The 22,856-nt window shown below is 30.8% G+C and overlaps 2 protein-coding genes across 8 annotated transcripts in view; one reads left to right on the forward strand and one right to left on the reverse strand.

The window, feature by feature from the left end:
- The window catches only part of LOC142221772 (aldehyde dehydrogenase X, mitochondrial), a 29,238-nt gene extending 9,736 nt beyond the window's left edge, over nucleotides 1-19,502 (forward strand). For both annotated transcript variants that reach the window (XM_075291568.1, XM_075291567.1), the window contains 5 exons: nucleotides 13,678-13,782; nucleotides 13,857-13,957; nucleotides 14,020-14,591; nucleotides 14,660-15,009; nucleotides 19,075-19,502. In XM_075291568.1, the coding sequence (XP_075147683.1) occupies nucleotides 13,678-13,782; nucleotides 13,857-13,957; nucleotides 14,020-14,591; nucleotides 14,660-15,009; nucleotides 19,075-19,368 (1,422 nt within the window). In that variant the 3' untranslated portion in view covers nucleotides 19,369-19,502. The remainder of the gene's footprint in view (nucleotides 1-13,677; nucleotides 13,783-13,856; nucleotides 13,958-14,019; nucleotides 14,592-14,659; nucleotides 15,010-19,074) is intronic.
- Nucleotides 19,503-19,704: 202 nt separating this feature from the next.
- Nucleotides 19,705-22,856, reverse strand: part of LOC142221773 (uncharacterized) — a 68,281-nt gene continuing 65,129 nt past the window's right edge. For all 6 annotated transcript variants that reach the window (XM_075291575.1, XM_075291571.1, XM_075291570.1 and 3 more), the window contains 2 exons: nucleotides 20,586-20,741; nucleotides 19,705-20,516 (listed from right to left, as the gene is read on the reverse strand). In XM_075291575.1, coding sequence (XP_075147690.1) covers nucleotides 20,102-20,516; nucleotides 20,586-20,741 — 571 coding nt within the window. In that variant the 3' untranslated portion in view covers nucleotides 19,705-20,101. The remainder of the gene's footprint in view (nucleotides 20,517-20,585; nucleotides 20,742-22,856) is intronic.

A 22,856-nucleotide genomic window follows, 5' to 3' on the forward strand; every position in this document is an offset into this window, starting at 1 on the left:
TTTAGTAGATTGGTAGAATTCCTCATGTTTTGGTAAATTTTTCAGAATATTCATCTCAAAATGTTGACAAAATTTCCTATAGAAATAAAATGTTGACAAAATTTCCTGTAAAAATAAAATTTTGACAAAATTTTCTGTAAAAATAAAATTTCGACAAAATATTCTATAAAAACAAAATTTTCTATGAAAATAAAGTCTTGACAAAATTTTCTATAAAAATAAAATTTTGACAAAATTTTCTATAAAAATAAAATTTTGACAAAATTTTCTATAAAAATAAAATTTTGCCAAACTTTTCCATAAAAACAAAATTTTGACAAAATTATCTATAAAAATACAATTTTCTATAAAAATAAAATTTGGACAAACTATTCTATAGAAATAAAATTTTGACAAAATTTTCTATAAAATAAAAATTGACCAAATTTTCTATGAAAATAAAATTTTGACCAAATTTTGTATAAAAATAAAATTTTGAGGAAATTTTCTATAAAAATAAAATTTTGACTGAATTTTCTTAAAAAACAAAACTTTGACAAATTTTTTTTATAGAATTAAAATTGTGACATTTCCTATAGAAATACAATTTTGACAAAATTTTCTATAGAAATAAAATTTTGACTGACGAAATTTTTATAAAAAAAAAATTTTGTTTGGTAGTTTTTTTGGTAAAATTTGCTCCAAATTGTGGTGTGTTTATTATAACATTACAGTAAGATATTTTATATTATATTATAAAACAGAATTGTAAAAAAAAAAACAGAAAAATAAGTAAGTAATTGTAAAGAACATTTGAAAAAAAAAAATTGATTGGGCTTACTTATAAATATTATGATAAAAAGGTACACAAGAAAAAAAATCATTAATCATCGTTATTAAAAGAAATGACTGTACGTATTGTTTTCTTGAAAGTTGGTAAGTAAATTCTTAAAAAAAAAAGAAATATAGAAATCAAAGCAAAATTTATTACAAAAATATTACTTTGTTTCAAGAGTACTAAAAACAAATAAATTGAAAAACTGAAATTTAAAATGAAAACTAAAAAGCTATGACAACTTGACAAAAAACTATAAATATTTTAAAATCATATTATTATTATTATTTGATTTTAAATACTTTTGAAGTTTATGGACTAAAACCTTACGCATTTTTTAAAATTTATATTCAATGTCTTTTTAATTATTTAACACAGAATAACCGACAAGATCGGAGAATTCAATTGTTTTTTCTTTTTTATTATTTTTACTATATAGGATTTTCTCTGAGAGTGTATTAAAATTATATAAAAATGTTCGGCAATTTTAAACTTTAAAGGAACTAGTTTGAATTAAATCGATTATTCTATGTCACTAAAATCTAAATAATATAGCTAAAGAAAAGATAAAATAGCTTGAATTGTAAATTTTAAATCGATTTTGTGATTTCATCTCATTAAAATCAAAATAATAAAATATAAATGGCAATAAAAGGAACAATTTGCATAATTAACGAACATCACATCGTTTTTTTTTTTTTTTTGATGCGTGGGAAAAGACGCATCAAAAAAGAAGATGAATATACACGCAGAGTAGGAATATGATCACCTCAAACATGTTTCAAGAGCAAAATGTTATTTTTGTGTGGTGACCATGTAACATGTTTGTCACAAAAATGTTATTTTCTCGTCAAATATAACCTGCTTGCCGAAATCAGATACATGATTTCCTAGAAATTAACATGGTTGCGAAAACCATGTTACATGGTCACCACCCAAAAATAACATTTTGCTCTTACAACATGTTTGAGGTGATCATATTCCTTCTCTGGGTGTATATTTGTAGTTATAGCTAATAAGCTTTCGGGCGGTGTTTTGAGGGAGAAGATTGCATACCTATTAGGTTTATCCTAATATGCTAAAAAAGTCATAAATAGGCCCATAAAGTTGCATACACTCAAAAACATTTTACTTCGATTGATAATTTTGAACCATTCCTTGATGGTTTTTGTATTGATTCTGATCCAAAGATGTGGCTTCTTTAATATAAAAGTATGTTTTATAAAGCTATCTAGCATTAAATCTAGAATTTTTATTCTCGTTTAGCAATATTTTTATATTGACTTTAATATTTTTGAATTAAAAAAGAAAACAATATTCTCAAATGAAGCACACCCAGAAAAAAGGAGCTCTAGTGCCAACTGAACTTTATTTTAGTTCGTGAAGATTACTTTATTTTAGTTAAATTTTCCAGAATATGAGTAAATGTTCCTTATTTGAATAATTTTTTGCTAACTTTAATGACATGAACTAAAAATAAGAAAAACAAGTATATACTGCCGTAAGTTCGGCCAGGCCGAAACTTATGTACCCTCCATCATGGATTGCGTAGAAACTTCATCTAAACACTGCCATCCACAATCGAATTACTTAAGTTGCGGTAACGCTTACCGATGGCAAGGTATTTTAAAACCTAACACCATCTTCTAAATTGTATGTAAGTCCATACGTGGTATATATTAAATCAAAAAAGATCGATCCAAGATCGTATATAATTCAGTTTGACAAAGTAGACATAAAATTTTGACAAAATTTTCTACAGAAATAAAATTTTAACAAAATTTTCTATAGAAATAAAATTTTCACAAAATTTTCTATAGAAATAAACTTTTGACAAAATTTTCTATAGAAATAAAATCTTGGTAGGTTATTTTTGGCTCGAGTGGCAACCACGATTATGAACCGAATAAAATTTGAACAAAATTTTCTATAGAAATAAAATTTTGATAAAATATTCTATAGAAATAAAATTTTGATAAAATTTTCTATAGAAATAAAATTTTGACAATGATGACAATTTTATTATGAACCGAATAAAATTTTAACAAAATTTACTCTAGAAATAAAATTTTGACAAAATTTTCTATAGAAATAAAATTTTGGTAGATTATTTTTGGCTCAATTGGCAACCATGATTATGAACCGATATGGACCAATTTTTGTGTGATTGGACCAATTTTGGTATGGTTGTTAGCGACCATATACTAACACCACGTGCCTAATTTGAACCGGATCGGATGAATTTTGCTCCTACAAGAGGCTCCGGAGGTCAAATCTGGAGAATGTTTTAAATGGGGCTATATATAATTATGGACCGATATGGACCAATTCTGGCACGGTTGTTAAAGATCATATACTAACACCATGTTCCAAATTACAACCGGATTGGATGAAATTTGCTTCTCTTGGAGACTTCGCAAGCCATATCTGGGGATCGGTTTATATGGGGGCTATATATAATTATGAACGGATGTGGACCAAGTTTTGCATGGTTATTAGATACCATATACCAATATCATGTACCAAATTTCAGGCGGATCGGATGAAATTTGCTTCTCTTTGAGGCTCCGCAACCCAAATCTGGGGATCGGTTTATATGGGCGCCATATATAATTATGGACCGATGTGGACCAATTTTTGCACGGTTGTTAGAGACCATATACCAATACCATGTACCAAATTTCAGCCTTATCGGATGCAATTTGCTCCTCTTTGAGGCTTCGCAAGCCAAATCTGGAGATCGGTTTATATGGGGTCTTTATATAAATATGGACCGATGTGGACGAATTTTTACATGGTTGTTAGAGACCATATACCAACATCATGTACCAAATTTCAGACGGATCGGATGAAATTTACTTCTCTTCTCTTTGAGGCTCCGCAAGCCAAATCTGGGGATCGGTTTATGGGGGCTATATATAATTATGGACCGATGTGAAACAATTTTTGCATGTTTGTTAGAGACCATATACCAACACCATGTACCAAATTTCAGCTGGATCGGATGAAATATGCTTCTCTTAGAGGCTCCACAAGCCAAATCTGGGGATCGGTTTATATGGGGGCTATATATAATTAAGGACCGATATGGACCAATTTGTCCATGGTTGTTAGAGACCATATACCAACATCATGTACCAAATTTCAGCCGGATCGGATGAAATTTTCTTCTCTTTGAGGCTCCGCAAGCCAAATCTGGGTATCGGTTTATATGGGGGCTATATATAATTATGGACCGATGTGAACCAATTTTTGCATGGTTGTTAGAGACCATATACCAACACCATGTACCAAATTTCAGCCGGATCGGATGAAATTTGCTTCTCTTTTAGGCTCCGCAAGCCAAATCTGGGGATCGGCTTATATGGGGGCTATATATAATTATGGACCGATGTGGACCAATTTTTGCATGGTTGTTAGAGACCATATACCAACACCATATACCAAATTTCAGCCGGATCGGATGAAATATGCTTCTGTTATAGGCTCCACAAGCTAAATCTGAGGGTCCCTTTATATGGGGGCTATACGTAAAAGTGGACCGATATGGCCCATTTTCAATACCATCCGACCTACATCGATAACAACTAATTGTGCCAAGTTTCAAGTCGATAGCTTGTTTCGTTCGGGAGTTAGCGTGATTTCAACAGACGGACGGACGGACGGACGGACGGACGGACATGCTTAGATCGACTCAGAATTTCACCACGACCCAGAATATATATACTTTATGGGGTCTTAGAGCAATATTTCGATGTGTTACAAACGGAATGACAAAGTTAATATACCCCCATCCTATGATGGAGGGTATAAAAAGTTGTATACAAATATAGTGCACAATTTTACTAAAAAATAAAATAGTTCATATTTTCCTAAAATGGCAGAAGTTTGCTTAAATTGAGTTCATAAGTCTCTCGAATGAGTAAATTTTACTAAAATTGTACCTGTCTCGAACTTCGTACAGCGCTAAAGACATTTTAACAATTTTTAAATCCAATTTTTTCTTTCAACATATGAAATTTTCTTAAACAACAGAAAAAAATTAATTATTTTTAAAAAAGTTTCTTCAATTTGACAAAAAGTATTAACTTATTTGTAACATGTTGCAATTAGAAAACTATTTTAGTTAAAATTTTCTAAAATAAACCTACATTTTCTTCCGCGGTGGGTTCACTTTTTTTGGGTGCATAAGTACATATTTCCCAAAATTTGTAATTTCCTAAAATTTTAAAAAATCACGTCCGTCACAAATTGTGTTCATCACGAATTTCGTATTACGTTAAAGACATTTTTGCAATTTCTAACTCAATGTTTTCCTTCACAATACAAAATTAAAAAAAAATGTACACTAAAAACACAATGAACCCACCAAGAAGAAAAATTTCGCTTTACTTTAGAAAATTTTGAATATTTTTAGAAAATTTGAACTAAACAGTATTACAAACGCTGGCATCACGCCAATATCACAAAAATAAGTAAATATTTTTCAATAAATTCAAGAAAATTTATTAGACATAATTAATTTTTTTCACTTGAATAAGAAAATTTTGTAGTTTGAAGAAAAAAATTGTAGTTCCAAATTGCAAGAATGTCTTTAGTGACATACGAAGTTCATGATGAACGCAATTCTAGTAAAATTTACAAATTTTAAAGAATAATGAACCATGTTGTGACAAATACGAGTTTAGTAAATCTTTATGCTTAATGTATGTATAATTGTTTCCCGCAAAAAATTATTAGAGTAAAGGAAACTTTCTCCAAACATAATAATTCCCTGAACTAAAATAAAGTTAATTTGGCTTTAGTGAAATAGAGAGTTCACTTTTTTTTGACTGTATATGTAATAAATTTTTTGAGTTTGTCGAAAAATATTTATTTGGTTTTATCATATCGGCGTGATATTGGCGTTTATAATACAATTTAAAATTTTCTAAAATTTAACCTTCATTTTTATTGCTAGTAGGTTCACTTTTTTAAGGCACTTATGTAGCCTATATTCAAAGCTTTTTACTTAAATCTAAAAATTCCATATCTCAACCAATTTAAAGGCTATTTAAAACAGAGATGATGAAATTTCTTTTAATCAAAATTTCTTTGAAAGAAAAAATTTTCTCTAAGAGAAAAATATCTTTAAATTCGCTACTTCAGGAGTCCACACAAGCCAAATCCGAGGGTCGGTACATATGAGGGCTATACCTAAAAGTAGTACGGTATCTTTATTTTAGGGTTAGCTCATATAAACTGATCCCCCAGTTTTAAATATCTACCCATTGTAATGATAGTCATTCTTAAATTTTCAGTTTTTTGTTGTCCGTTCCACACTGAAAAAATATTGTCGTGAGGTCAAAGATTTCATGTCCTTAAAATATGAATGCAAATTTTGCTTAGCATAAAAGACGCATTTCTCTAATATAAAGTTTTTTCCTTGTCCAAAAGTCGATAAACTTTTCAATGAAGTCGTATTGTCCTTATAATTAAGTGATTTCACTTAAAAAAATGGGTATCATAACATGAAAGAAAAAATGTTTGGGCTAAGGTCAACTTGACTTTAATAATTCTGAAAAATTCTTTAAATTTAATGAAATTGTCTTTAAATTTGTTGTCTTTTTGCATCTTGATTACAAAGCAAAAAAATCGTTCAAAAATAGGAAGTCTTAATTTGGAAAATTAAGTTGTCGTTAACTCGTTTTTAAAGGACTTTGATAGGATATGAAAAAAAAACTGAAAAAGCAAAAAAATTAAATTTGCTTCCTAGAAGCAAGTACACAAACCCCAAATTTAAAAGAGAATTGTGTTTTAAAAGTATCCTTACTTGTATTCTCCGCTTCTTTGGCTCGGAATCAATACCAAAATCTTTAAAGTAAAGACAAAATCTTTGGAAACGGGCATGCTTTTTTTTCAGTGCACTTAAGGCTTTTCTGAAGCCAAAATAGCCATAATAGCTTAATGAAAAGTTTTTACACATCGGAGGCTATACTACCTTTAGTGTGGTAGGTTTTTATGCCATTGGTGATTTACATACGGATATTAAATTCTCCGACGATTTTCGTAAAATATATTGAGTACCTTTACTGATAAGAACGTTTGGAACGTTCTCGTTCTGATTCCGATTAAATGTCAATTTCTAAAATTAGAACCATTATAAGAAGCTATAAAAATTTTTGAAATATTATTCTATGTTGTTATCATAAATTTTATTTTAAAGAGAGAAGTGTTTTTTTTTACCATGCATGGAATAAAAAATTAAGAGATACAATGATTGAGTTTTTTTGTAAACTTAACAATTTTATTTATAGCGAAACGATTTTTTTATAGCCGATTTAAATTTATTTTTAATTCATGAAAATTAGTTGAGTTTAGTTTAATTTTGCCATATATACAAATAAAGTAAATAATTTTACTAAATTTGAAAATGGCTCATATTTTCCTTAAATGCGTGAAGTTTTACTATAAACTTACATTTTCTTTCATGATAGGTTAGGTTAGTTTAAAGTGGCAGCCCGATTAAGATTCAGGCTCACTTAGACTATTCAGTCCATTGTGATACCACATTAACTAAAAGTACCTATTACATATGGGCACTTCTAGTTTTAACCGCTGAACCTTCTCGATTATTTTCTTCTGCTGAACCAACCAGATTGTTCCAAAAACATTAGCAGACTGCTTAAGTCAACGTTTTCCAGGTCCGCCAGTAATCTGAAGCTATATGCTCCCAAAAGTTCCTTGCGCTTTACACAAAATGCAGGACACTCACACAAGAGGTGTTTAATTGATTCCTTTTCCTCCGCATCATGACAGCTCATACAATAGTCATTATAAAGGGTGATTCTATTGAGGTTAGGATTTTCATGCATTAGTATTTGACAGATCACGTGGGATTTCAGACATGGTGTCAAAGAGAAAGATGCTCAGTATGCTTTGACATTTCATCATGAATAGACTTACTAACGAGCAACGCTTGCAAATCATTGAATTTTATTACCAAAATCAGTGGCAGAAAATCCGCTTTTTTATCGACAAATTTTGTTCAGCGATGAGGCTCATTTCTGGTTGAATGGCTACGTAAATAAGCAAAATTGCCGCATTTGGAGTGAAGAGCAACCAGAAGCCGTTCAAGAACTGCCCATGCATCCCGAAAAATGCACTGTTTGGTGTGGTTTGTACGCTGGTGGAATCAGTGGACCGTATTTTTTCAAAGATGCTGTTGGACGCAACGTTACGGTGAATGGCGATCGCTATCGTTCGATGCTAACAAACTTTTTGTTGCCAAAAATGGAAGAACTGAACTTGGTTGACATGTGGTTTCAACAAGATGGCGCTACATGCCACACAGCTCGCGATTATATGGCCATTTTGAGGGAAAACTTCGGAGAACAATTCATCTCAAGAAATGGACCGGTAAGTTGGCCACCAAGATCATGCGATTTGACGCCTTTAGACTATTTTTTGTGGGGCTACGTCAAGTCTAAAGTCTACAGAAATAAGCCAGCAACTATTCCAGCTTTGGAAGACAACATTTCTGAAGAAATTCGGGCTATTCCGGCCGAAATGCTCGAAAAAGTTGCCCAAAATTGGACTTTCCGAATGGACCACCTAAGACGCAGCCGCGGTCAACATTTAAATGAAATTATCTTCAAAAAGTAAATGTCATGGACCAATCTAACGTTTCAAATAAAGAACCGATGAGATTTTGCAAATTTTATGCGTTTTTTAAAAAAAAAAGTTATCAAGCTCTTAACAAATCACCCTTTACTTCGCGCCTATAGTTTTTGCAAAATCGCCTATCAGGCAGCGACCCGTTATAGCAGATATCAGGAGTGATATCTGACGTCTCGAGAACACTAGCATATCTAGTGTGCGGTTTAAGTTTAAATGGGCTTGGTGTCATTACAGCTCTTGCAATTCTCCCATCGAACATTTGCCATCATAACAGCATGAGCTGCGTGAGAAGGTATGTTCCTATGGTCAGGCACCCATATTAGGTGAATATTGTACTGCTCAGCCATCTCATTGAGAGATTTGCGGCAGTCGATGGCCGTTTTCGAGTTGAGGAACACAGAGTCCAAGGATTTTATTGCAGGTTGACTGTCTGAGTATATATTAATGCCGTTCATGATGGGGTGCACTTTTTTCTGAGTGTATATTGTCATTAGATTCTAAAAATATATTATAACTATAACTTCCATTTTTAGTTTAAACTCAAAAAATAAAGGATTATTATATCAAGATTATAATTAGAGACATTATAATACCATTGCACAAAGAATATTAAGTAACATAAACAATTTAGTCATTGAAAAGAACCAGCCAACCAACCAAATACAAATCCATACCCCCACTTCATATTTTTATGAAATGGGTGAAGTTTGCTTAAATTGAGGTCATAAGTTTTTTAAACGAGTAAATTTTACTTAAATTGAGTCTGTCTCAAACTTCATATAGCGCTAAAGTCATTTTAATAATTTTTAGTTCCAATTTTTTTCCTCCAAAATATGAATTTTTATTAAACAACAGAAAAAATATTATTTTTAATAAAGTTGAATCATGTTGCAATTACTAAATTATTTTAGTTAAAATTTTTTATATATAAACCTACACTTTTTTATATATAAACCTACGCTTTCATTCCTGACCATACGTGTTTCTTTTTGACCGAATGAACTTTCCCATAGTCTTTAGTATAGATCTGATGTTTATTTGTTAAACGTTTACAATTACCAATTGGCATTTAAATTTTTTTATATGAATTCTATAATACCGTTTTTATAACTCTACAAATAAATATGAAGCTATCACAATTTCATTCATATTATTGTTATTTAAATTTAAATTTATTAAATTGTTCTGTTACTAAATGTGATAAGAACTTGTATGTGTGCGTATAATGACCCAAATTTTAAAGATATTGTTGCTTGATCGTTTTAATATATTTACTTTTAAATATATTTATTTTATATATTATCCCAGGCTGATTTAATCGACGTACATATTATTTGCATGTAGCGTAATCTACCTGTTGAACATGCAATCTATAGAAAATTATCGTCTTATCACTGGTCATGTGTGGTCTAAAAGCAATCAATACAAATTGTTGATAAAATTTATGAACAAATCGCAATTTAGTAATCTCAAGTGTGATTATGACAATATTCACCCTCTTAAATATTTAACGAATTTTCTCATACGTGGGGTAGGAACACTCAGAGCTAAATTACGTTTGAATCGCTTTTATCTCAAATAAATTACAATTCTTTATAAACCTAACCAATATTGCAAGTTGCAATTTGCAAATTTTGTGATTTATCAATTTTATTGATATCGCCAATATAAACATTTTGCATACATTTAGGCTTAATTGTGTAGTTGTTACAACACCATTATAATACTTCGACATTTGTAAATCAATTACACGAGTAAATCATCCCATAAAACTATTGCATACTTTTAGGCACAACCTTTTCCTCTATTTCGTTTTTGTACGAAAATCATACACAGAACCCTTATAAAGACTTTTAACATTCAATAAATTGTTGTCCAAATCCCGAAAGAAATCTTATTTAATACACTATTAGAAATCAATCAGAATATATTGTTTTAATAATTACTATGTTAGTTTGTAGGGTTTAAATGAACTTGTTTGCATATCAATAATAAAGGCTTATCTCATGTGTCATGAGGGTATGTTAAATAAAAATACATTGTTAAGCGAATGCCATTAGATAAAAGTGAACATTGTGAAAAGCGAAAGTTTGTGATAAGGCTAGTGGACGATGTACTAAAGACGTATATATGTTCGAGCATTTAGATAATATATTCCATATTGTGACACAGTGGGAGGGTTACGAACCAAAATTGAATTCATAGAACAAAAAATATACGATAATACGAAGATTCAAATGAAATATTTACCAATGGTTAATCCCGTTTTTTTTAGGCTCACTTAGTCCCATATTTAGCTCAATGACATGGGACCTCCTTTTTATAAACGAGGTTTGGTCAAAACTGGGATTGAAATCCCGTTTTTTAGGCTCACTTAGTCCCATGTTTAGCTCAATGACATCCACCTCAGTAATGCTGGTGAAATTTTTGAGTGTTTCAAAGCATCTCTAAGTGATTTCACTGCAATGTGGAACGCCGTTCGGACCCGGCTATAAAAAGGGGGTCCCTTGTCAAAATAAAAATTAAAATGAAAATTTTGAATTAAAATTAAATAAAAACTAACATAAAATAAATACATACCTTTATAAATTTATATAAAAGTAATTTTAAATTAAAAAAAAAAACAAGTAAGTAAAGTAGAAAGTCGGGCTCGGCCGAATATATCATACCCTAAACCACCCTTACTGAATTAGTAATCATAAGCATTTGTGGGGTAACATTAATATAGGTCTGGGAGATAAACCCCAGTTGCATATTTAAGAAAATTAAGGGGTACATGTTTATGGGTGCTTCGTCGCGCAATTAGTGTGGGTAATAAATACAAATATGTTAAAATCGAGCAATATTCTTATGTAAGAGCTACAAGTACGTATAAATACGATCAGCTAGTACATCAAAATTTGAAATTTGAGTAACATTGGTTAATAAATAAAAGTATTATGGCCAAATTTGGGAAAATCTAGCGATTCATATATATGGAAGCTATATGTAAATCTGAAACAATTTTCATAATATTTTGCGGGTTTGATTAATACCACAAAAGGTTACCTTGTGCAAGGTTTGAGTAAAATCAGTTAAGAAATGAGGCCTGTATGGTCAAACATAAGGTTATTAGGGGCGAATTTTTCAAAATCGGGTGATACATATGTGGGAGTTATATCTACATCTGAACCGATTTCGATGAAATTTTGCACATATAGTTAGTACTATAGAGGACTGGATCTAGCCAACTTTTAGTAAGGTCGGTTAATAAATAAAGGTTCTATGGCCAAATTTGGGAAAATCGGGCTATACATATATATGGGAGCTATAGCTAAATCTGAACCGATTTCGATGATTTTTTGCACATATAGTTAGTGCCATAGAAGATTACATTTAGCCAACTTTGAGTAAGATCGGTTGATAAATAAGGGTTTTATGGCCAAGTTTAGAAAAAATCGGGCGGTACATGTATATGGGAGCTATAGCTAAATCTGAACCGATTTGGATGAAATTTTGCAGGCTTGAAGGGCGATGGAAAAGATTAGTTTTTGCCAAATATGGTGATGATCCGTTTGTAAAAAAACGCAACGTAACCCCATTTGTCAAAATCGGGCGATACATATATATGGGAGCTGTATCTAAATTTGATCCGATTTCTTCTAAATTCAATAGCGTTCGTCCTTGTGCCCAAAAAACTCACTGTACCAAATTTCATCAAAATCGGTTAATAATTGCGACCGGAATCCTGTGAACAACAAATACATGGACAGACGGACACCAAGCGCTAGATCGACTCAGAAGGTGATTCTGAGTCGATCGGTATATATTTTATGGGGTCTAAAGTCAATATTTCTGGTAGGCACATTTTTTGGCAGATCAAACTTATTATCCCCTGACCACTATGTGGTTTAGGGTATAAAAAACATTAAGATATAATATTAATGTTATTCTTCAAAATTGCAACTTAAAACTGAAGTTAATACTTAATAATTAATTGTAATTAAAATTACATTTAAAACCAAATCAAATATTTTTTATAAAAATTTAAATTACAGTTAAACACAAAACTAAATAAAAAACAAAAATAAAGATTTAAGAAATTAAGTGATTGAAAATTAAATTAATTTACATTTAATTTTGTTTTAATAAATGTCCGATTAAAATTAAAAATAATAGAAACAAAATTTGAATCAAATCTAAAATTACAATTAATCTTAAAAATTGCGAAGTAAAACTAAATTTGCTACTAAATAATATTAAAATTAAAATCTTAATCAAAATTAAAATTACATTTAATACTAATTATTTAAATTCAAATTACAATTATAAACAAAAATATTAAATAAATTTACGAATTAAGTCATTGAAAATTAAATTAATTTAAATATAACTTTTAATTAAAATGAAAAAAAATCCGATTAAAATAAAAAAAATAACTTAAAACAAAAAGAATACTTAAAATTTTTAAAGTTAAAATTATAATCAAAATTAAAATTACATTTAAAACCAAATTAAATATTTTATTTAAATTAAAACTAAAACTAAAAACAAGAATGAAAAAAACAAAAAAAATATACATTTAAAGAAGACTTTTCTTCTAAAAAAGATTAGAGAAAATCGTTGTATCGCTTATCACAAACTTATGTTTATTTGCTCTAAAAGAAAATACTTTATAAGATAGGGGAATTTCCTCTGTCTAAAATTTCATTCTTACTTTCAACGGAGAAAGCATATACGAATTATCCCCTTGCAAATCGAATCATTACTACACACACACCCAGAGAAGGAATATGATCACCTCAACAGCATAATTTTATTTTTGGACAGAGATTATGTAAGATGTTCGATCGCAACCATATTATTTTCTCGGAAATTATGTATCTGATTTCGGCAAGAACGTTATGCTTGGCGAGTAAAAAATGTATTTCCGGCAAAAATATTTCGTGTTCCCCGGCCAAACATCATTTCAATAACTTAATTCATCAATTTCCTTTTTCTTATTTGACCATATCGTATCGAATAATAAGTTAACTATTAATAAAAATAAAATGGATTTAAAATAAAATTTATAATAAAAATGAAAATTCAGCTAAAACTTAACACAAACTTTAATTCAATTATTATATGACAATAAATGTTTAGTTTACATAAACTTTTTAAATTATATTAAAGAAATTGCAATTAATTAACTATGTTCATATATACTTTTTGTTTTATTTTAGCTTTTCATTAACAATGAATTTGTTGATGCCAAGTCGGGTAAAAAATTCCCAACCATGAATCCTGCAACGGGCAAAGTTATTGTCGAAGTTGCCGAAGGTGATAAGGTAGGGAGCGGAAATAGCAGAAAATACCAACTTCCAAAATACGACAATAAACTTTCCTTTATTACTATATTTAGGCTGATGTCGATTTAGCTGTTGCCGCTGCCAAGAAGGCATTCCACAGAAATTCCGCATGGCGCAAATTGAGTCCCTTGCAACGTACCGAATTGATGATCAAGTAAGATGGCCTTGTTGAAAGTCCCAGTGTTTTAAAATACTCATAACGATTACCCCTATTAGACTCTGTGATCTTATGGCCCGCGACAAACATTTCCTGGCTAGCCTTGAGACCCTTGACAATGGCAAACCCTATGCCGAAGCTTTATTCGATGTGGAAATTTCTATTATGACCTTGAAATATTATGCCGGCTGGACCGATAAATTCTTTGGTGATACCATTCCAGCTGGTGGCTTCATTTCCATGACCCGCAAGGAACCAATTGGTGTCGTTGGTCAAATCATTCCCTGGAATTATCCCTTGCTAATGTTGGCCTGGAAATGGGGTCCAGCTTTGGCTGTTGGTTGCACCATCATCATGAAACCCGCCGAACAGACACCTTTGACAGCTTTGCATATGGCCGCTTTGACCAAGGAAGCAGGCTTCCCTGCTGGTGTTATCAATGTTGTTACAGGTTATGGTCCCACTGCTGGTGCTGCTATCTCTGAACATCCTGATATCCAAAAGGTTGCCTTTACTGGTTCCGTGGAAATTGGTCGTATTGTTATGGAAGCTGCTGCCAAGACCAATCTTAAACGTGTTTCCTTGGAATTGGGTGGCAAAAGTCCAGTAGTGGTCTTCGACGATGCTGATGGTATAAACTAATTGGAATTTTTAGTTGGGTATTGTCTCTTACATATAAATTGTTTTTGTTTTTTAAAGTTGACTTGGCTGTAGACATCACCCATGAAGCTTTATTCTCCAATCATGGTCAAAGCTGTTGCGCCGGTAGCCGCACCTATGTACATGAGAAAATCTACGATCAATTTGTTGCTAAGGCTGCTGCCAAGGCTAAGGCCCGCAAAGTTGGAAATCCCTTCGATGAATCTGTCCAACAAGGTCCTCAAATTGATGATGAAATGTTGACTAAAGTTATGGGCTTCATTGAAAGTGGCAAGAAGGAAGGTGCCAAATTACAGTGTGGTGGCAAACGCATTGGTGATGTTGGTTTCTTCATTGAACCCACTGTCTTCTCCGATGTCACCGACAACATGAAGATTGCCCAAGAAGAAGTAAGTATCCCATCAATAGGTTAGGTTTATGTGACAATTCTTTACTTTCGCCTCAAGCCATTGCACTTTAGAGCACTTTTTCTTTTTCTAAAGGGAGGCAAATAATTTATTGGGTAAACCGGGATTTCTCAGGAATCTCGAGAATGTATCCCTCATTAGATAGAGATAAATTGATTGTTGGGTTGATTTAGATTTTATTTGAAAAAAAAAACAAACGAGACTTCAAAATTTCGTAGGAAAATATTTTAAAATCCAACTTATTTTTATTTTTTTCTTTGTAAAAAATGGGTAACTTTTCTTACAAATTAGTTTGCAACCTTGTACTGTGGGCGATACGTTTGGGCAGTTTTTCCCCAGGCAGTAACACTGGTCCTTTGGGCTAGTACATTAACTAAAATACCAATTATACGCAGTTGAACCCATCCAACTATGCACTAATTTTGTGTCTTACAAAATCTTAACAACCAGCTTAAGATACGTTTGACAGGTCCGCTAGTTCTTTCAATCTAGAATTATGGCCTTAACATAAATCAAAAGATCCTTGATTGAATTTTTTTCCTCCACACCCTTTTCCATTTTCTTAAAATGCTGCTTCTTTGTCCCTCTTTTTAGGCTTTAGAATGTATTCGCAGTAACGTCTCATTTCTAACCATCTGTTCGGCCGAAACTAGGATTACGTTGTGCGTTTTCGTTCCTATGTCACCACCATATCCTTTTTGAATGAGATTAAAGCCTTTGTGGGTTTCATTGCCCTCTCTTCCACCTAGTCCTTAAAAGTTAGCTTCCTATCCATTATGACTCCAACGTACTTTTCGAAGTCATTACTTAACATTGTCTACCTCTAATTGTATCTGAGAATTTATCTCTGACAGCAAATGTCATATTATCTATAGATGTACTCATTCCTATCCTTTCTAATGAGAGCAAAATGCTGTTTATAGCAACATTTCTAATCAAATATGATCGAATTTCTCCTTGGACGTGCTTCACATACCCGGTTATTGTTCCTATGTCCCTCCTGCCTTCCCGGCATGTCCCGACACCCATATGATGCGGATCCTAACATATTCCGAGTATTTGTTTATCATGATTTTCCAGTAAGGTTCGCGATCGAACCGGAATGTATGCTATAGCCTTCATTAGCCTCCTTTTATTTCCGAACCAATTCCCTTATGGAACGCAGTTCTGCCTGCAGGATTATAATGTGGTCCGTTAATTGGAATTCGATCTCGGTGTCTGGTTCCACTACATATACGCCCAGTCCCGTTCTCTCAACAATCTAGCAGTTCATTCCCTCTGGTATCTGTTCTGGGATCCCATTCTCCCAGGACCATCTTATTGGCGTAAGAATGTCACAATCGGCAGCTATGATCACCACAGGTATGCGATCATGGATCCTCTCATCGCTGTAACGACCACCGTCTACCCTACTATACTTTGACGGTTGGTCATGTTTCGCGTTTCTTTCCATTCTCTTGAATATCACCGCAGCCGCGGAGGCTTCGCTTTTGGTCTTAAGACCACAATCGTCCCTAAGGCTCTGGTTGACGTGGTCTTAATTTCCCCAGTTATGTAAGGGCATCATGTCGCTGGACTCGTTGCCTCGTCCACCAGACTATCTGTCAGGATTGGCCTTATTATGCTACAGGGCATCACCTTTGGATTCAGGCCTCATTACATCGCACCGCTCTTCTGCATAGTGTCCTAGAAAAAAAAATTTTCCCTTCGTTTTGTTTTGCTATTGTTGGTTTTGTTCTTTAAGCATTGTTGTTGTTTTTTATTTCAGCTTATAACCATACATTGACTAAACTATAAGTGTAGCTTAACCAACAGAGGAAAAGAATGCTTGTCAAATTTATTTGGGCAAAGCCCTATAGACTGCAAGATGGTTGGATGGACGCACGGTTTTACAAAATTTTCTACAAGGATAACATTTTGAAAACATTTTTTATAGGAATAAAATTTTGACAAAATTTGCTAATGGAATGGAATTTTTATAGGAATAAAATTTTGACATTTTTCCTAAGAATATTTTTTTTTAATAAATTTTATAGGAATTAAATTTTGACAACATCTTCTCTAGGAATAAAATATTGACAAACTTTTGATAAAATTATAAAATAAAATAAAATTTTGACAATATTTTTTCTACGAATAAAACATAGGAATACAATTTTGACAAAATTTTTTATAGGAATAAAATTTTGACAATTTTTTTCTAGGAGTAAAATTTTGACAACATTTCCTCTAGAAATAAAATTTTGACAAATTTTCTCTAGAGATAAAAATTTTGACAAAAGCTTCTATAGGATAAAATTTTGGCAAAATTTGTAATAGGAATAAAATTTTTACAAAATTTTCTATAGGAACAAAATTCTGTCAAAATTTTCTCTAGGGGTAAAATTGTAACAAAATTTTTATAGGAATAAAATATTTACAAAATTTTCTATAAGAATAAAACATTTACAAAATTTTCTAGCAAAAAAAAAAATTACAAAATTTTCTACAGGAATAAAATTTTGACAAAATTTACTAATGGAATGAAATTTTTTATAGTAATAAAATTTTGACATTTTTCCTAAGAATATTTTTTTTAATAAATTTTATAGGAATTAAATTTTGACAACATCTAATCTAGGAATAAAATGTTGACAAACTTTTCTCTAGGGATAAAATTTTGACAATATTTTTTCTACGAATAAAACATAGGAATACAATTTTGACAAAATTTTTTATAGGAATAAATTTTGAAAATTTTTTTCTAGGAGTAAAATTTTGACAACATTTCTTCTAGAAATAAAATTTTGACAAATTTTCTCTAGAGATAAAAATTTTGACAAAAGCTTCTATAGGATAAAATTTTGGCAAAATTTGTAATATTTAGGAATAAAATTTTTACAAAATTTTCTATAGGAACAAAATTCTGTCAAAATTTTTTCTAGGGGTAAAATTGTAACAAAATTTTTATAGGAATAAATATTTACAAAATTGTCTATAGGAATAAAACTTTTACAAAATTTTGGTAAAATTTGTAATAGGAATAAAATTTTTACAAAATTTTCTATAGGAACAAAATTCTGTCAAAATTTTCTCTTGGGGTAAAATTGTAACAAAATATTTATAGGAATAAAATATTTACAAAACTTTCTATAGGAATAAAACTTTTACAAAATTTTCTATAGGATAAAATTTTGACAAAATTTTCTAGCAAAAAAAAATTACAAAATTTTCTACAGGAATAAAATGTTGACAAAATTTGCTAATGGAATGAAATTTTTTATAGGAATAAAATTTTGACATTTTTCATAAGAATATTTTTTTAAAATAAATTTTATAGGAATTAAATTTTGACAACATCTTCTCTAGGAATAAAATGTTGACAAACTTTTCTCTAGGGATAAAATTTTGACAATATTTTTTCTACGAATAAAACATTGACAAACTTTTCCCTAGGAATAAAATTTTGACAAATTTTCTCTCGCTAAAAATAAAATTTTGATAAAAGTTTTTATAGGATAAAATTTTTTACAGGAATACAATTTTTTACAAGAATAAAATTTTTACAAAATTTTCTATAGGAATAAAATTTTGACCAAATTTTTTCTATGAATAAAATTTTGACAAAATTTTCTCTAGGAATAAAAAGTTGACAAAATTTTCTATAGAATAAAATTTTGACAAAATTTTTTCTAGGAATACAATTTTAAAAATATAGGAATACAATTTTTAAACAAACAATTATAGAAAAGAAATTTTGACAAAATTTTCTATAGAAATCAAAAACTGCAAAATATAATTTTTTGGTAAATTTTTTCTTCAAATTTGGTAGATTATTTTTGGATCGAGTGGCAACCGTGATTATAACGTGGCCTTTGTAATAGACGGGTTCAAAACCTGTTTAGCTAGAATGCATTTTAACCTCCTTTAGTCATCTAGCACCAATCTAACAGACTTGGTCCAGTGTAGTATGTATTCATCTTCATCCAATTTTACTTACCTCAAACACAATAGTGAGTGGTTTTGTTTTTCTTCTAATCACACTTATCTTTTTATTTAAACTTTCAGATTTTCGGTCCCGTCCAATCGATCTTCAAATTCAGCAGTATTGAAGAAATGATTGATCGTGCCAACAATGTTAAATATGGTTTGGCCGCTGGTGTTGTGACCAATGACATCAATAAGGCTATGCATTTCGCCAATAATGTGGATGCTGGGTCGGTATGGATCAATTGCTATGATGCCGTTTTGCCACAGACTCCATTCGGTGGCTATAAACACTCTGGCATGGGACGTGAATTGGGCAAGGATGGTTTGGACAATTATTTGGAAACCAAAACTATTACCATGAAATTGGTATAAGTTTGGAAAATGTTCAAAAAATTATTATAACAAATAAAATATTTCCCGATTTGAAAATCTCCACTACTTTAGAATACACAGGCACAATAAGAAGGCAACAATAAATATATATATTTTTTTCCCAGAAAATACAAGTTTTTTAAATTTTTTTGTTTAGTGGTAAAAATACGTTTTTCTTTATTAAAGTTAGGCATTGTGGTTACACATTCACACACACATATACATAAGTATAGATTTATAAAAAAAGGATAATTTATCTACACAAACTGAAGTTTGTATAAAATCTTTATAAAAAATTGTAATTAATTCTAACGTAAAGAAAAACAAAACAAAAAATCATAAATAAAAATTACATATATATTTTTATTAAACTTAATTCTTAAAATGTTATTTTTTCCAGTTTTGAAAATGATCAGAAATATTTAGAATTCCATATTATTTTGCTAAAACTTTCGAGGCACTTTTTGTATACAAAATTTGGAATCAATGGAATTGATTATGTTACAAACAAAATTGTTAAAATACTTTTGAATAATTGGAATTATTAGAATAAATATCGTGTTTCGATTTTCTTGCTAGGAAAGGTCAATATCATTATGGAATTTCAATATCCATGTTTAAGTAGGATTCGGTATACCTGAGATTTCTATGAGAAATGTGTATATCGCAGTAGTATTGAATACGATTTCAAATTGAGAGAGATGGAGAAACTGCTAGCGCTTACGGGTCGCCTCTAGGCCATTCTTTCACCTCCAATCATTGAGATATTTGTTGCCACGCCATCTAGTAGTGGTGTTGCTACTTCGCTTATATGAGATTTTGCACTTTGAAAATCATCTTCCGATCGATTTCTTTCATCTTTAGGATGTAGACTTTGTGGCTTTTGATATTGCGGTGAACTCAGCAATACTTCGACAAAATCCCTATCCTTGTATTTATTTTCACGTAATTCACGATCAAAACTCGTTTCTATATCAACCATTTGAAAATCTATGGCTAATACAAATCTCAATATCATGATCAGCAAGGCGATGATCCATAATACCATGGCCAGTATATATGATGCCTTGAATAGCATTAAGTACACTTGGTGGGAGAAATCATGTGGTCGAATGATGGGTCTTAGAACAGACATAGCATCACCACAACTGTAATGATAAAAGGGGAAAATTACATTTTTATTAAATTCACAGGGAATTGTATTTTTTTTGTCTTACCTAATGGCATCCGGTTTGCTGAGATTTTCTCTTAGCTCCTTGCAAAAAGTCTTTATGAAGCCATTGGCCAAAATTAAATAGCTTAGATTTGCCACTGTCATAATTGTAAACATTATGATTGAAGGAACTACAATACGCCAAGGTTTTGGAAGTCCCCTGAAATGATAAAAAGTAATGGAGAGATATAATCTTTTAAACGATTGATGAACTTGAGAAAATAAAATTATATCTATAGAAGTTATTATTTACATTTACGGCAATATAATAAATATTTAATACGAAATCAAAATCTGTAACAATTTCGTTTGGTTTCCAATAATGATTTTTTTGTAAATCAAGTCAAATATGCGCCTAAAAGTATACCATGTCAATGCATTTAATAATAATCTGTATTAGAGGTGTGCACGTGACACGAAATTGTCGTGACTCACGAAAATTTTCGTCACTCACGCGTGAGTCGTGAGTCACGCTCATGGCAACGGCGTGAGTGTGCGTGAGCGTGATTAACAAACCAAAATGTCGTGCGTGAGCGTGAGTCACGAAAATATTATCTTCGTGAGTGTGCGTGAGTAAAGATTTACGCTCACGAAAATAATCCTGCTCACCAACATAAAACGCTTAAGAGTTAAATTCATTTACAATTTTAGTGACACCTGGGATGTTAAGAGTGTAATAACGCTCTCGATTTTAATAATGCTCATGTTTTCAGACGCGTCGCTAAGGTAAATTATTCAAAAAATTGTTCGTGAGTCACGACATTTTTCGTGAGTCACGGTATTTTTCGTGAGTCACGACATTTTCGTGCGTGAGTGTGCGTGAATACAAATTTTCTTTTCGTGAGTGTGCGTGAGCGTGAGTCCTACCAAACAATATCGTGCGTGAGTGTGCGTGAGTAAGATTTTTCCGTCGTGAGTGTGCGTGAGCGTGAGTAAAATATTACTCACGTGCACACCTCTAATCTGTATAAATACACTATCATGATATGGCAACGTTCTACATAACAACCTCAGAGAGTATTAAGATAACAAGAGAACGAAACTGTCAAGCGAAACTGCGACAGTAGGTGGCAGTCATGAGGAAATTTATCTAATGTCATGCAGTTTTTGTCGGCGCTTCTCTCAAATATCATACAGTTTGCGTCGGCATCACCCAGTTTCGTTCTCTGCCGGCCTTATGAAACGTAAGAAAAATAGGATTTAAAACCTACTTTGTAGTAACAAATGTTCTTTTATATAAATCTTTTCATTCTATTAAATTTTTTGGCAGACAATTTGAAATTATAACTGCCGACGCCTTAATAAAGAATTTATCAAAACAGCGCTTCGACCGCAACGTCGGTTATACCAAAGCTGCAGGCATTGTGCGACATCTATACGGTTGACATTTATTGTTTTTGTAGAAGAGAAATTTTCGTCAAAATTTTATTTCTATAGAAAATTTCGCCAAAATTTTATTTGTATAGAGAATTTTGTCAAAATTTTATTTTGTATAGAAAATTTTGTGAAAATTTTATTTTATATAGAAAATTTTGTAAAAATTTTATTTCTATAGAAAATTTTGCCAAAAGTTTGTTTCTATAGAACATTTCGCCAAAATGTTATTTATTTAGAAAATTTTGTCAAAATTTTATTTCTATAGAAAATTTCGTCAAAATTTTATTTCTTTAGAAAATTTTGTCAAAATTTTATTTCTATAGAAAATTTTGCCAAAATTTTATTTCTATAGAAAATTTTGCCAAAATTTTATTTCTATAGAAAATTTTTTCAATATTTTATGTCTATAAAAAATTTTTTCAATATTATATTTCTATAGAAAATGTTGTCAGAATTTTATTTTATATAGAAAATTTTGTCAAAATTTTATTTCTATGGAAAATTTTGTCAAAATTTTTTTTCCATATAGAAAATTTTGTCAAAATTTTATTTTTGTAAAATATTTTGTCAAAATTGTATATCTATGTAGAAAAATTCTCTATTTTTTGTATATAGACAAATTTCTCAAAATTTTATTTATCTAGAGAAAATTTTGTCAGAAGTTTATTTCTATAGAAAATTTAGGAAGTACCTCTTTGCAAAATCTACCAAAACATTAAAAATTCTACCAATCTACCAAATAATAAAAAATCTACAATTTCTGGTAGAATTCTACCAACTTTGGGAACCCAATTTTACTACTTGAATATTTAGAAGTAATTTTTCGTTCATAAAGACAAGGTGACCGATTCGCATTTTCATATCTCCAGCATTTGGAAGACGATCACCAGTCTCTTGG

Source organism: Haematobia irritans, chromosome 1, assembly GCF_050003625.1.
Source record: "Haematobia irritans isolate KBUSLIRL chromosome 1, ASM5000362v1, whole genome shotgun sequence".
NCBI lineage: Eukaryota > Metazoa > Arthropoda > Insecta > Diptera > Muscidae > Haematobia > Haematobia irritans.